Raw genomic sequence first — 13,158 nt, 5'->3', positions numbered from 1 at the left:
CCACAGTGGGAGGAAAACATCTGGGGACTTACCTGTGTGGCGTGACTGTTGGTGCTGGCTGACTGGAGCTGTAAATAGAGCCTATTAAGGTAATAAAGGAGTTAGTTCCAAAGTTTATCTCCTCTGGTTCCAGTCCTTAGGGAGATTTCTCCTTCCATGATGCAGCTGTTTTGGGGGAATGTGGCTAAGGAATACGAATTGACCTAGACACAAATGAACAAAACGAAAAACATTTTTGGAGAGAAACTGGCTTGCCCGACCCTCCCCTTTTTGTGCGATATATCCAAGCTTCATCGCTAAAAATAAGAAAAGGTGTTTAATAATTACCTTTCTTGACCTCTGTACCTTCTGGCTTCCTCTGCTCCTGGGCACAAGACATGGCCATTCCCAGGGCACGACCAGGCAGACGCAGACGGTCAGCCAGCCGGCAGCTCCCTGCCTCTGCAGTGTCGGGCAGAAGGTAAGGATGAGGGGAAGGTCGCCCCTCACCTGGCCGGGGCCTGGAGGGGGACTTTGTTTAGAGAAAGTGGACAGGAAATGACCATCCACTAGTTCGGACTGGAGCTTATTTTCCTCAGCAGCTCTTTTCATTCCTTGCATCACTCAAAGGGAAAACATGTATACTGTGGGGCTCTTACGCACAAGGTGCCTTAATCTTGGGAAGTAATTACAAGAAAAACATTCCTTCCTCTGTGGACTGTGGAGGCAGAATGACTTCCAAGCATGTCTTTGCTGAGGATTGGGAGACAGCGCAGGCGGTGAGCCTGGAGCCTGGGATCTGACGGGGAGGTCTGGAACCGAGCGCAGAGGCTCCTTGTCCGTCAGAGGCCTGAACAGCAGTCACGATGAATTGTCGTTCCTGGGGTCGAGCAGGTTATCCCTAAGGGATTGACAAGGGCAGTTCCTGCAACAGTAGCTAATAATCTGCTCTGGGCGTCGGCTCCACGTCACAGATGCGTTAACGGGAAGAGCCCGCGCTGAGCTCCAATCGCGTCTTGTCTGCCAGAGCGTTTGCGGAACCAAGGCCCGTGGCCTCCTAGAACCGGCAGGAGCAGAAAATGGAGGAGCCCAGCCTGAGAAAAAGGAGAGAGGACGAGAAGTCGATCCAGAGTAACGAACCCAAGACCACAAGTCTCCAGAAGGAGGTAAGGCGCCCGGCAGGCCCGCCCCATCAAGCAGGGCTGTGTTCATGTTAATCAGCAGCGGTGGGAGAGGACCCGGCAGTCTGATTTGTCAGTCTGTTTCTACATGAAAGATTCCTTGGCCTCACCTCCTTCCCTCTCGCCAGTGAACTCCACATTTTCTCGTGAAGTTAATACATATGTGCTTCTGTGTGCCGGGCAGGCGTCCGGAGGGCCAGTGGCAGCTCAGGCCTCTTCAGGGATGGTCAGAGAGGACCTTCTGATGGTTGAGTCCCCTCTGTACCGTCTTCATGAAGTATCTGTTCCTCTTCTGTTCGAATACCCCCAGTGATGGGATGCTCCCACTGCGTCTCAGCGAGTCTAGCTGGGTGGTGAGTCTCACATGCGTGTGACATAGGGGACCCCTCTGAGCTGGAATGCGTAAGGGCTGCACTTGGGGGTGCCGTGGCCTAGAGGGGCCAGAGCCAGACAGGCTGGCTCTGCTGGGAGGGGGAGCTTTGCGGGGCAGGGCAGTGGAGGCAGAAAGGTGCTCGAGGCTCCACATTGTGCAGCGCCAGGCCCAGGTGGACCACAGCAGCGGGTGGGCATGGAGGGATGGGCTTCGGGGTCCTAAGATGAGTGAGGGCCCCAGCACAAGCAGGAGGGCAGGACAGTGGGTGGAGCGCTGGGCAGAGCCTCCGGGAGCTCCAGGCCTGGCGGCAGAGGAGATGGAGGAGGGATTTGGGGGGTGACAAGGGGGATGGCGTGGCTTTGATGAGGATTATTTTGGGCTGGTTACTTTTAAAAACTGCAGACGAGAAGGAGGCTCTGAGGAGTAGAATTTGCTTGCCCTTTGATGAAAGACAGTTGCATTTGTGAAGGAAGTCCCCATCTGTGGGGGTGTCTCCCTTTCTGCACCAGGAGGAAGGGGGGATGACCTTATCTCTAGAAACTCTTACTGGGGAAGGCAAGGACTTAAGTCTGCATAATAATCTTGTTCTTGTTTACTGTCTGGTAACCTCATGTAACTGATCCCCCCACCACCAACATCCTCCTTTGTCTTTAGCTGAAGATAATATTTAAGGTGGTGGCTTCTGCCATTTACTTAATCCGGTTTGATTCTTATCTAAAAGTTATAAGACCACCCAATAACCAGACCCCACTGGCACTGATACCATTTTAACAACTCTTTTTACATATTCTTTCCTTTGCCTTGTAAAGAGATAACTCACATACCTATGCCTTAAATTTAACCCTACCCTCAACCCATGTTGGCAGCAGCTCTGACTGCCCATGGGTCCTGTCCCCATGCTACTCCACACTATTCTCTAAATAAAAGTGCACTACTGCCAGACCTTGAGAGTCCAAGAAATCTTTCTTTCGACTCTTCGGCTTGCCAAGCCCAAATCAGCTTGACTGTGGGTTGGCCTGGGATCTCCGGTCCCCAGGAGTCAGCTCATGGGCAGCAACACCCTCCCTTCCAGCCGTGAAAGGGGCACAGCTGAGCTAGCCCCGCTCAGGCAGTTTTGGGTGAATGCAGATGTCAGCAGGAGGAGGATTCTGGAGGCTCTGAGGTGGGTGAGCCAGCCAGGGCCACAGAGGAGGAAAGCTGAGACCGCCCAGGGGCCCACCCTCCTTGAGGCCGGTGGACGCTGACACTGCCCCCAGGACCCCGCCCCCAGGCGTGTGTCCCTTCGAGCCCGCAGCTGGGGTCTTCCTTGTTCCCTGGGCTCCAGCCCTGACCGCAGCCTCTGCCCAGACAGGCGAGTGCTGGCCCGTTCACCTCGGGCTCCAGAAATCAGGCCCGTGGCTTCCGAGGGCTGACATTACAAGTAGGGGCCTGAATCAGGCATTTTCTTCCTTTTAAAAAGTTTTTCCCCCCTTGATTCATGTCTAACTTACATGCGGTGAAATGTACAGATCTTTAGTGATCAGTTTGATGAGTTTTGACAAAGTGATCACCCGGAAGCTTCCCTCTTGCCCTTTTCCAGGTGGGCCCCTCAACCCTGGGTCTCTCTCCCTGTGGATTGGTTTTGCCAGTTCTTGAACTTCATGGGAATGGAACCACACGGTGGTGTCTGAGCCGGTCTCATTGGCGGGCAGATCACACCTTACAAAGGGCTTGCGGGCAAGTTCACAGCCCCCGAGTGTTCCTGTCCCTGGGGGCCTCTGGTGTCCACCACTCCCCACTTGCAGCCCCTGACGCCCCTGGCTGGGCCCCCAACCCTGTCTTCACTCTTAGCTTTGGGGAGGAGCCCCCTTCTGCTCTGCCCAGCCAGGAGGCGAGTCCTGAGGGCCTTTCCTGTTGGGCACCTTTGCTAAATCAGCTCCATCCCTGGGCTCCTCTGTTAAGGATGTAAAGGTAGTGGCTGGTGCATCGGACCTGAGCCAGGTCTACCACACTGGCTGTGTAACCCTGGGCAGGAAGGTAACCTTTCTGCGCCTCCATTGTCTCCTCTGAAAAATGGGCATGATAATGGTTTACCTAACTCATGAGGCCGTTGCGAGGATGACTTGATTTACTACAAGCAAAGCCCAGGGAAAAGGGCCCCGATGTCGCCCCTGCAACGGCACGGGGTGAAAGCCCCTGGGACCCAGGCCTGTTTGGGGCTGTGCCGGCCACACCGGAGGGACAGGGCTGGTCAGACCGCCTGAGCTGGGGCCAGGTGGCAGCACTGACTCTCCGCTGCCTTCCTTCCCGTCCCAGGTGGGCCTGCTCAGCGGCATCTGCATCATCGTGGGCACCATCATCGGCTCTGGGATCTTCATTTCCCCCAAGTCTGTGCTCAGGAACACGGAAGCCGTGGGGCCCTGTCTCATCATATGGGCGGCTTGTGGGATTCTTGCAACACTGGGTAACAAAGATGCCACTCCCCAATGAACGCTCCTTTTTGAATGTGGGGACAGGCAATGCGAGCACTGTGCGTGTCCTGGCCTTGCTGCTGCTGGGGTCCCTTTCAATGCTGGTGTGCAAACAGGTGTAAATGGCTGCACTGACATGGCCACATGTCCAATGGCCAGGACTCAGGGCAGTCCAATGAGAGAGCACAGTGGGGGGGCCCTGTGAGCACGGCCCCCGAGGGGAGGAGGGCTCCCTCTGACCAGGGCCACACCTCCCCAGGGGCCCAGGGAACGCCGTCCTCTCCGTGTTCCAGGTGCCCTGTGCTTTGCAGAGCTTGGTACGATGATCACGAAGTCCGGGGGCGAGTACCCTTACCTGATGGAGGCCTTTGGGCCCATTCCCGCCTATCTCTTCTCCTGGACCAGCCTGTTCGTCATAAAGCCCTCGTCCTTTGCCATCATCTGTCTCAGCTTTTCTGAGTATGTTGCTGCGCCCTTCTACTCGGGCTGCGAGCCTCCTCAGGTTGTGGTGAAATTCCTGGCTGCCGCTGTCATCCGTGAGTACCCAAGTCTGACACCCCGGGCAGGGGTCAGAAAAAAGTCCTGGCACAGATGATGTGGGGGACTCTGGCCTCGGCTCCTCCACGTCCAGAAAGAGGCCGAGTGGGCCTGGAGGCACTGGCGAGAAGCAGGGCAGGGTCTGGCTTTGGCCCAAAGCCTGTCACCCTTTGGTGTCCCTGCTCTGCGGGCCGTTGGAGCTGTCAGGGAGGGGTGGCCGCAGGCTGTCCTGCAGGGTGGCGCTTGGCTGGGGCCTGGCTGCTTCTCCATTGCCCTCGGAGGGTGGCAGCCCCAGCTGGATTTCAAGGTCCTCATCAGGTGTATTTGATGAATGTGGTGCCAGAGAGAGGAGGCTGGGGTGGGCCTGGCAATAGAAAGGAGACTCTTTCCAGGGCCTTAAGAAAGGAGGGAGCTGTTGAGCCCATCGACACAGAATGTTGCCTCCCCCCACCCCCCGACTCTTCCCAGTGCTTATCACCACGGTGAACTCGCTGAGCGTGCGGCTGGGCAGCTATGTCCAGAACGTGTTCACAGCGGCCAAGCTGGTGATCGTGGCCATCATCATCATCAGTGGACTTGTCCTCCTGGCCCAAGGTGACCTGGGGCTGGAGGGGAGGGTGGGCCACACACGGCACAGACCTCCTCTTCCTCTGGTGGGCTTGCTCCTAAGCATATCTCAAAGGCAGGAATTCAACAGGAAGTCTTTAGTTTCCCAACTTTTCAGAGTTTGTTTAGTAACCTGAGGTCGTAAGTCATCCCTTTCTTTCACACGGGGATGATGCAAAGTCCCACTCTGCTCAGCTGACACCCGCTATGCACTGTCTGGCTTAATTACAGGGAATACAAGGAATTTTGAAAATTCTTTTGAGGGCACAAGACTGTCCGTGGGAGCCATCAGTCTGGCATTTTACAATGGCCTCTGGGCATATGACGGATGGTAAGGCACTCCTCACACGTCACAAGTCTGGTCGTGGGGTCCTCTAGACTACCGTAACGGAAACCCCATGGAAAGCCACAGCTTCTCCTTGCTGGGGTTTGGCAGGACCCTAAGATTCACTGTCACGTCTCCCTTTTGTTAAGCACCCCACCCCTCACCCTTCTGTTCTCCTCGGACCCCAGAGACACTGAGACCCCTGTGCCTTTCCCAGCCCCTCACGTGGCACCAGCCTTGACAAAGTGGTCCGTGAGCAGGCAGGGCACAGCCCTGTGCCAGCGGCTTCACCAGACACACACAGGCTCTGCTGAGTTGGAGGTATTAAGGGCTGCCCAGGCACCTGACAAGGCAAGAATATTCATAGCACTTCTGTTTCAACCTTGGAAACACTGGGTTCAGTCAAGGAAATTCTGTTACATCCGTTACAGAAGAAGTGTGGCCACCCGTGACGCTGGGCTTTCCCACATGCAAAGCATCCGCAGGTTGCATTCTCTTTTCAGATCAAGAATCTTCCCTTTTCTTCAAAGCACCTTGGGATCTCATTACTCCCGATAATTGTTGACAATTCACATGATTCCCTTGAAGAGCAAAGACTCACCCAACAGATGTGCAGACCTTGGTAGCGCCGCCATCCCCAGGGCTTTCTCCAAAAGGAATTACCCTGGAATTCCTGCAGGAGAATTTTCTCTACGGCGGAGAATCTTAAATGGCACCAACAATTATTATTTTGTGTTTCACAATCTTAGCAAAGAAAGTCAAAGTTTTGTAACTCGTGTTACTTTTCTTTGTCTAGGAATCAGCTCAATTATATCACAGAAGAACTTAGAAACCCTTTCAGGTGAGAAAGCTGAGTCAGGCCAGGAGACGAGGGGCAGGCAAGCGTTCATCTCTCCTCCTAAGCTACAGCGGAACTGCTTCCTCCTGTTAGCCCAGGAGCCCTTCCAGACAGCGCAGGGTTTCTTCTAAGCTCACTCACGTTCTTTAGAGTTTCTTTTGGGTAGTGGAGGGGTTGCTGAGAGCAGGGGAGAACTCTAACTGCATTCTGGCTTATTTTGCTTTATAAACAATTCAGTTTTACTGCCCTGAAGTCCTAGAGAGGGAGGGTCTTTCTCATTTGAAAATGTCACATGGCCCTGCTGGGGCTCTGCTGTTCCACAAGCCCCCTGCGTCTGGGTGGGCCTCAGGAAGGGCAGCTGTGACCCCAGCCCACCACAAGGAGCAGGTGAGGGCTGGCCAGGGCAGGTGGGGAGACAGGACTGGACAAAACAACAATTTCATGGGTCTCTCATGGATGCTCTGGTCTGACCCTGGGCCCCCGGGTCCCTGCCCCTCCCAGAAACCTGCCCCTGGCCATCATCATCGGGATCCCGCTGGTCACAGGGTGCTACATCCTCATGAACGTTTCCTACTTCACTGTGATGACCGCGACCGAGCTCCTGCAGTCCCAGGCCGTGGCCGTGGTGAGTGGCCAGGGTCTCTGCGGGAGGGTGCTCTGGCCCGTAGGAAGGGGACAGGCAGGGTGTAAATGCTCAAGCTGAGGCACCCTCACAGGGGAGGAGGGAGGAATCATCTAGAGATGGGGAGTGAGGGGGTTAAGGCAGCACCAAAGACCTAGGTTTAAAGATCTGAGGTTAACCGCCAGCGGGGGGACGGTTCTGCCTTCCCAGCACGCCCATGGCCCCAGCACAGGCGCAGAATATAGCTAGAGCAGTGCCGGACCTAACCAGGGCTGGGTTGTGACAGACAAGTATGAGGGAGAGAAAGTGCAAGGCAGCAAGTGAAGGAGGGAGTGATGACAATGGACTGCGGAGTGTAGGCGGGGTAGGGAGGCAGTGAGGACGAGAGGGATGGCTGTGGGGACTGTGGAGAAGCCAGGTGGGGTCCACCTGCTGGAGGCCTCATGGAGTGGGGGTAGGACAGGAAATGGACCAGGAACAGACCATAAGGTGACAAGGACGGGGCGCAAGGAGAGATGCAGCCTCGGTCAGGATGAGGTCACTGACCGTGAGAAGAGGCGCTGAGGTGGCAGGGAGAACAAGGTCATTCTGCTTGAGGAGGTCAGGAAGGGACACTGAAATGAGGAAGAATCATGACGGAGAGGGGGCGGAGAGGTTTCTGTGCCCATCACAGGATGCCAAGATGCTCTGCAAAGGAGGAAAGAGGCCCCCTTGTTCTCCTCCTGGGTGGTCCTCAACTTTCCTCCCCAGGAGGGGGCAGAGGCTGTGCCCACCTCAGGGGTGGGGCCGGGCCCTCTAGGGGGCACAGCAGCCTTCCTGGGGCGCAGGGCTCTTGGCGGCCATGCAAGCCCCTCGGGACTCCTCTCCCGTCTCTCGCCAGACGTTTGGTGACCGCGTTCTCTATCCAGCCTCCTGGGTTGTCCCGCTCTTCGTGGCCTTTTCAACCATCGGCGCTGCCAACGGGACCTGCTTCACGGCAGGCAGGTAGGGGACCCTCGCACCTGCGTGGGGCAGAGGGCGCAGAGCCCTTCTCACACTTGAGGCAGACAACCTCGGGGCAGAAATCTTCAGGACTCTGCTTCACGGCACCAGCAGGAAGCCTGGAGTCCAGAGAAGGGAGGGAAAAGCGTGGACCAGCTGGCACTGGACACGGCTGGCCCCACTGAGGCGAGGCCCTGGGTCCCCATCGGGGGACAGTGCTGCCAGCTCCAGCACAAGGCAGAGCTGGGTGACACAGCGTGAGAGGCGTTGGTTCACGCCTAGTACTTTTCACCTGGAGCTTTTTCTCACCTAACGATATTGCTTGAACATGTTCTCATGTTAATGTACACAATCTACATCAGGAACTGGCAAACTTTTCCTTAAGTGCCAGACAGTGAATATCTTGGGCTTGCAGGCCATGTAATCAGTCACAACTACCCAACTCTGTCTTTGCAGCACGAAAGCAAACGGCTGTGGTGTTCCAGTAACACTTCATCTGCATAAACAGGCACGGTTTGCCAGCCCCTGCCAACCCTCTGACCCCCTGGCCTGGAGATGTTCACCGCAGTGTTGTGTTCCACTCCACGACGTAGCATGATCTAACACACTTCCGTTCTTGGGCTGGGTGGGGGTTGCTTTCAGAGACACTGCTGCAGGGGACCTTCTTGAACATGTCTGTGCCCGGTTGTCCAGCCTTCTGACTGGATACATTTCTGAGTGAGACTGCCGGAGGTGATACACTTAGATGCTTAACGGAGGAACATGAGACCACAAAGGCATCCTTCTCGAGCCGTATCAGACTGGATAGGTAGTGCCAGCCCTGCAGCTTTTCTTCTTCTAAAGCATTTTGGCTATTCTAGATTCTTTGCATTTCTATACGAATTTTAGAATCAGCTTGTCCGTTTCCACGGACACGCCGTCAGGGCTTCTGATCAGGACTGCGTGGGCTCTGTCCATCAGTCTGGAGAGGCCCAGCAGCTCACAAGCATTGATTCTCCAGGTCTGTGGCACCGACTGTCTCTCCCTTTATTTGAGTCTTAATTTTTTTCAAAAATGCTTTTTTGAGTAGTTGTCGGTATCCATATTTTGCATATTTTGCATATCGGCATATTTTGTCAGATTTATCCTGAAATATTTCATATTTTTTCATGCTGTCATAAACGGTATTTTTAAAAATGTAAACATTTTCAGTTTTTACTGATAGTTTGTCGCTAGTATATAAAAACACAATTTCAACAGCTTTATTGAGGTATAAATACCATAAAACTCACTCTGTCATTGTACAATTCAGTGATTTTAGTAAATGTATACAGGTGTGCAAGCATCATCACAATCCAATTCTAGGACATTTCCATCACCCAGAACGTTCTAATTGTAGTTACTCCCCACTTCCACCCCCAGCCCTGGGCAGCCACTGATCTCGTGTGTCTGTAATTTTGCCTTTTCTAGACATTCCATCTAAAGGAGATGGTACAATACATCATTTGCATCTGGCTTCTGTCACTTAGCATATTATTTTTTAGGTTCATTCCTTTTAATTGCTGAATGGTATTCCATTATATGGCTATACCACATTTTGTTTATCCATTCACCAGTTGATTGACGTTTGGATTGTTTCCAGTTTGGGCTATTATGAATGCTGCTGCTATGAATATTTTTGCACATATCTTTGTGTGGACATACATTTTTCTCTTGGATAGATTCCTAGGAATAGAGTTGCTGGATCATATAGTGAGTTTATGATTAACTTTTAAAGAAACTGCTTAACTGTTCTCCAAGTGGTTGTTCCATTTTACTTTGTATAAGCAACGCAAGAGAGTTCCAGTTTCTCCACATCCTCACCAACACTTGGTACTGTCTTTTTATTGTCAAAAGACAATTTTGTTTGATTGTTGATTATTCTACTGGGTATTAGTATGTCACTGTGGATTTAATCCGCATTTACCTAATGACTAATGATACTGAGCATCTTTTTGTGTGCTTTTTAGCCATTCATGTGTCTTCTGGTGAAACATCTGTTCACATCTTTTGCCCATTTTTAAAACCGGGCTGTTTGTCATCTTATTACTAAGCTGTAAGGGTTCTTCGTATACTCTGGACACAAGTCTTTTATCAGGTATCTGATGTGCACATATTTTCTCCCAGTCTGTGGCTTGTCTTCTCATTTTCCCAATGTTGTGTTTGAAACACCAATGTTTCTAACTTCGACAAAGTCCAGTTTATCCATTTTTTTCATGTGTCGTGCTTTTGTTGTCATAAGAACCTTTGCCCAAGCCAAGGTCACAAAGCTTTCTCTTCTGTTTTATCCTACTTTTATAGGTGTGGCTCTTAGGTTTAGGCATATGAGCCATCGTGAGTTAATTTTGTATAGTTCTGCACCTGTGCGGCTTGGGGGTCAGACAGGGACTTGTGCTATATTGACTTACGTTGGATATAATTTTTATGGGGTCAAATCCCAGATTTCTGAGTACTGGTTTCTGAGTTTTCTATCTCCCATAGACAAACCTTCCTCTCCCCTTTCAAGAATACCCACCTATGTTTTCGTCTACATTTCACTTTAGCTCTTTGATAATCTGGAATGTATTTTGAGGTGAGGCATAAATCTCACTCTTTTCCCCAAACCTTTACCATGTCGTCCCAATAGTATTTACTAAGTAATCCAGCCTTTGCCCTACTGGTTTGAAATGCCACCCTTAACATTCCCAATGTGCTTGGCTCCCTTCGTTCCACTGAGAGGTGTCTTCCTGTGCTGTCATCATCCTCAGTAAACAGTTGACGGCCTCAGCGACACGAAGTCTAGGAGAAGTGGTGCTCCCCTGGGGGACTGCTCCCTCTCTGTCTTGCATTCCAGAGGCACTTACCATAATTTTGTCCAGTTCCCAAAGTCCGGCTTGCATTTTAATTGCATGGAATTTATATAGTAATTTGTGGAGAACTGGTAGAATTTAAAGCGTGAATTCACAATGTCATCCTGAGTCTGTCTCCCTCCATCTCCTTACTTCCCAGCTCCACTGACTTGTTCTGGGAATTAACTTAATACCGTGTTTGTCTTTTCAAAGTGCAAACATGTAGTTTCAAACAGATAGGCCTTTTTGGCCTTTATGTTCCTGACTTCTAATTTTACTGTATTGCAATCAGAGTGTATGATCTTTATGACATCACTTCTTTAGAAGTTTAAAGACTTCCCTTGTGGCTTGCTGTCGTTGTTATAAATGTTTCCTGTGGTCTTGAAAATAATGTGTATTAATGTCAACTAGTTTTGTTTTGTTTTTTTTTTGAGGAAGATTAGCCCTGAGCTAACATCCGCTGCCAATCCTCCTCTTTTTGCTGAGGAAGACTGGCCCTGAGCTAACATCCGTGCCCATCTTCCTCTACTTTATACGTGGGACGCCTACCACAGCATGGCTTGCCAAGCGGTGCCATGTCTGCACCTGGGATCTGAACCGGCAAACCCCGGGCCGCCAAAGCAGAATGTGGGAACTCCACCACTGCACCACCGGGCCAGCCCCTCGACTAGTTTGTATCATCGTCAGGCTTGTACCTTGACTGTTCAAATCTTCTGCTCTCAGTGGCTTTGTCCATTTTTGCCTTCTATGTTTCAAGGGCCCCCATTTTTTTTTAAAGATTTTATTTTTTTCCTTTTTCTTCCCAAAGTCCCCCGGTACATAGTTGTATATTCTTCGTTGTGGGTTCTTCTAGCTGTGGCATGTGGGACGCTGCCTCAGCGTGGTTTGATGAGCAGTGCCATGTCCGCGCCCAGGATTCGAACCAACGAAACACTGGGCCACCTGCAGCGGAGCACGCGAGCTTAACCACTCGGCCACGGGGCCAGCCCCATCAAGGGCCCCCATTTTTTATATCTTCTTGGTAGACCGTGCTCCTTTTCAGTAGAAACTCTCCCTCTTTTTGCCTTGAATTCTATTTTGTCTGATATTGATTTTGCTGAATCAGCTGTCTCTGGGCTGCTATTTTTGGTGACATGTCCCCTCCTTTCATCTTCAGCCTCTCAGCATCATCTGGTTTTGGTTTGTGTCTCTTTCAACAAACCCAACCCAAGAGTCTCTAGCCAGGCAAGCTGAATCTATCAATGTGTTTACTGCTGTAGCTGGATTAAGTCCTAACACATTCCTTTGTGTTTTCTTGGTTTAAAAAAATCTTATCCTGCTTTATTATCCATCATATTTCCTTGATTCCTTTCTTTCTTCTGCTCATCTGGAAGTTATGTTTCTATTATTTTAGCAATTACCCTTAAAATTTAACACAAATACCTAACAGAGTCTGTCAGTATCTCAGTTCTCTTCCCTTGCCTACAAGGACTCTCCCTTTCACATCGTCCAGTGTATCAGCTACACTTTGTTTATAAACCCACCCCTGCAAGGAAAAGTTCATCATGACAAAAATAAAAAATCCAATATACGGGCTGGCCTGGTGGCATAGTGGTTAAGTTTGTGTGCTCCATTTCGGCAGCCCAGGGTTTGCAGGTTCACATCCTGGGTGTGGACCTACACACCGCTCATCGAGCCATGCTGTGGTGGCATCCCACATACAAACTAGAGGAAGACTGGCATAGATGTTAGCTCAGCGACAATCTTCCTCAAGCAAAAAGAGGAAGACTGGCAATGGACGTTAGCTTGGGGCCAATCTTCCTCACCAAAACAAACAAAAAATACAATACATATATACACAGCAACGTGTTTGATTGCTGTTTCCTTAACATTGCTTCTTCAATCAACTCCTGAGTTCAGTTTTGTCGTTGTTGCTGGGCTAGACTTTTTAATAGTTTCCAAGGAGGACTGGAGAATTGTAAATGTCTCATAGTCATTGTTTATCTAAAAATGTATTTATTTTGCCAGTAGTCTTGAATGATAGTTTAGCTACACAGAATTCTAATCTGAAAATGAATTTTCCTCATCACTTTGAAAATATTATTTCTGACATGTCTGCTATTCTGTTTGTTCTCATTTTGTAGTTAATCTTTTAAATTCAGTAGATTTTCAAATCTTCCTTTTTGCCTTACACTATAATGTTCAGATCAGGGTATGTTTTTACTTGTCTAGAACTGGGCTCAATGGCAGGCTGCGTGTTTTCAATTCTATAAAAGCTCTCCGCTCTTCTCCGAATTTGCATTACCCCCATTCAATGTGTTTGAGCTTCTTCCTCTTTCTTACTTTACTGTCTACATTTTCCATTTCTCTATGCTTCCTTCTCAGAGCTAGCTTCTATTTTTTTCACTTGTATCTAAGTTATCTATGTTAATTTTTAAAAA

General features: G+C 50.6%; 1 protein-coding gene across 5 annotated transcripts in view; it reads left to right on the top strand.

Moving 5' to 3' along the window:
• Window positions 1-350: 350 nt before the first annotated feature.
• The window catches only part of SLC7A9 (solute carrier family 7 member 9), a 27,212-nt gene continuing 14,404 nt past the window's right edge, over window positions 351-13,158 (top strand). For 2 of the 5 annotated variants that reach the window (XM_070224007.1, XM_023649488.2), the window contains exons 1-9: window positions 367-460; window positions 1,007-1,145; window positions 3,829-3,976; window positions 4,277-4,519; window positions 4,989-5,114; window positions 5,358-5,457; window positions 6,248-6,292; window positions 6,791-6,914; window positions 7,792-7,895. In XM_070224007.1, the coding sequence (XP_070080108.1) occupies window positions 1,059-1,145; window positions 3,829-3,976; window positions 4,277-4,519; window positions 4,989-5,114; window positions 5,358-5,457; window positions 6,248-6,292; window positions 6,791-6,914; window positions 7,792-7,895 (977 nt within the window). In that variant the 5' untranslated portion in view covers window positions 367-460; window positions 1,007-1,058. Of the gene's footprint in view, window positions 461-953; window positions 1,146-3,828; window positions 3,977-4,276; window positions 4,520-4,988; window positions 5,115-5,357; window positions 5,458-6,247; window positions 6,293-6,790; window positions 6,915-7,791; window positions 7,896-13,158 lie in introns of all 5 variants that reach the window. The other 3 variants (XM_070224004.1, XM_070224005.1, XM_070224003.1) reach the window with 3 other exon arrangements.

This window comes from Equus caballus, chromosome 10, assembly GCF_041296265.1.
Source record: "Equus caballus isolate H_3958 breed thoroughbred chromosome 10, TB-T2T, whole genome shotgun sequence".
NCBI lineage: Eukaryota > Metazoa > Chordata > Mammalia > Perissodactyla > Equidae > Equus > Equus caballus.
Note: the sequence above shows the minus strand (reverse complement) of the source record. Positions and strands in the feature narration are given on the sequence as shown.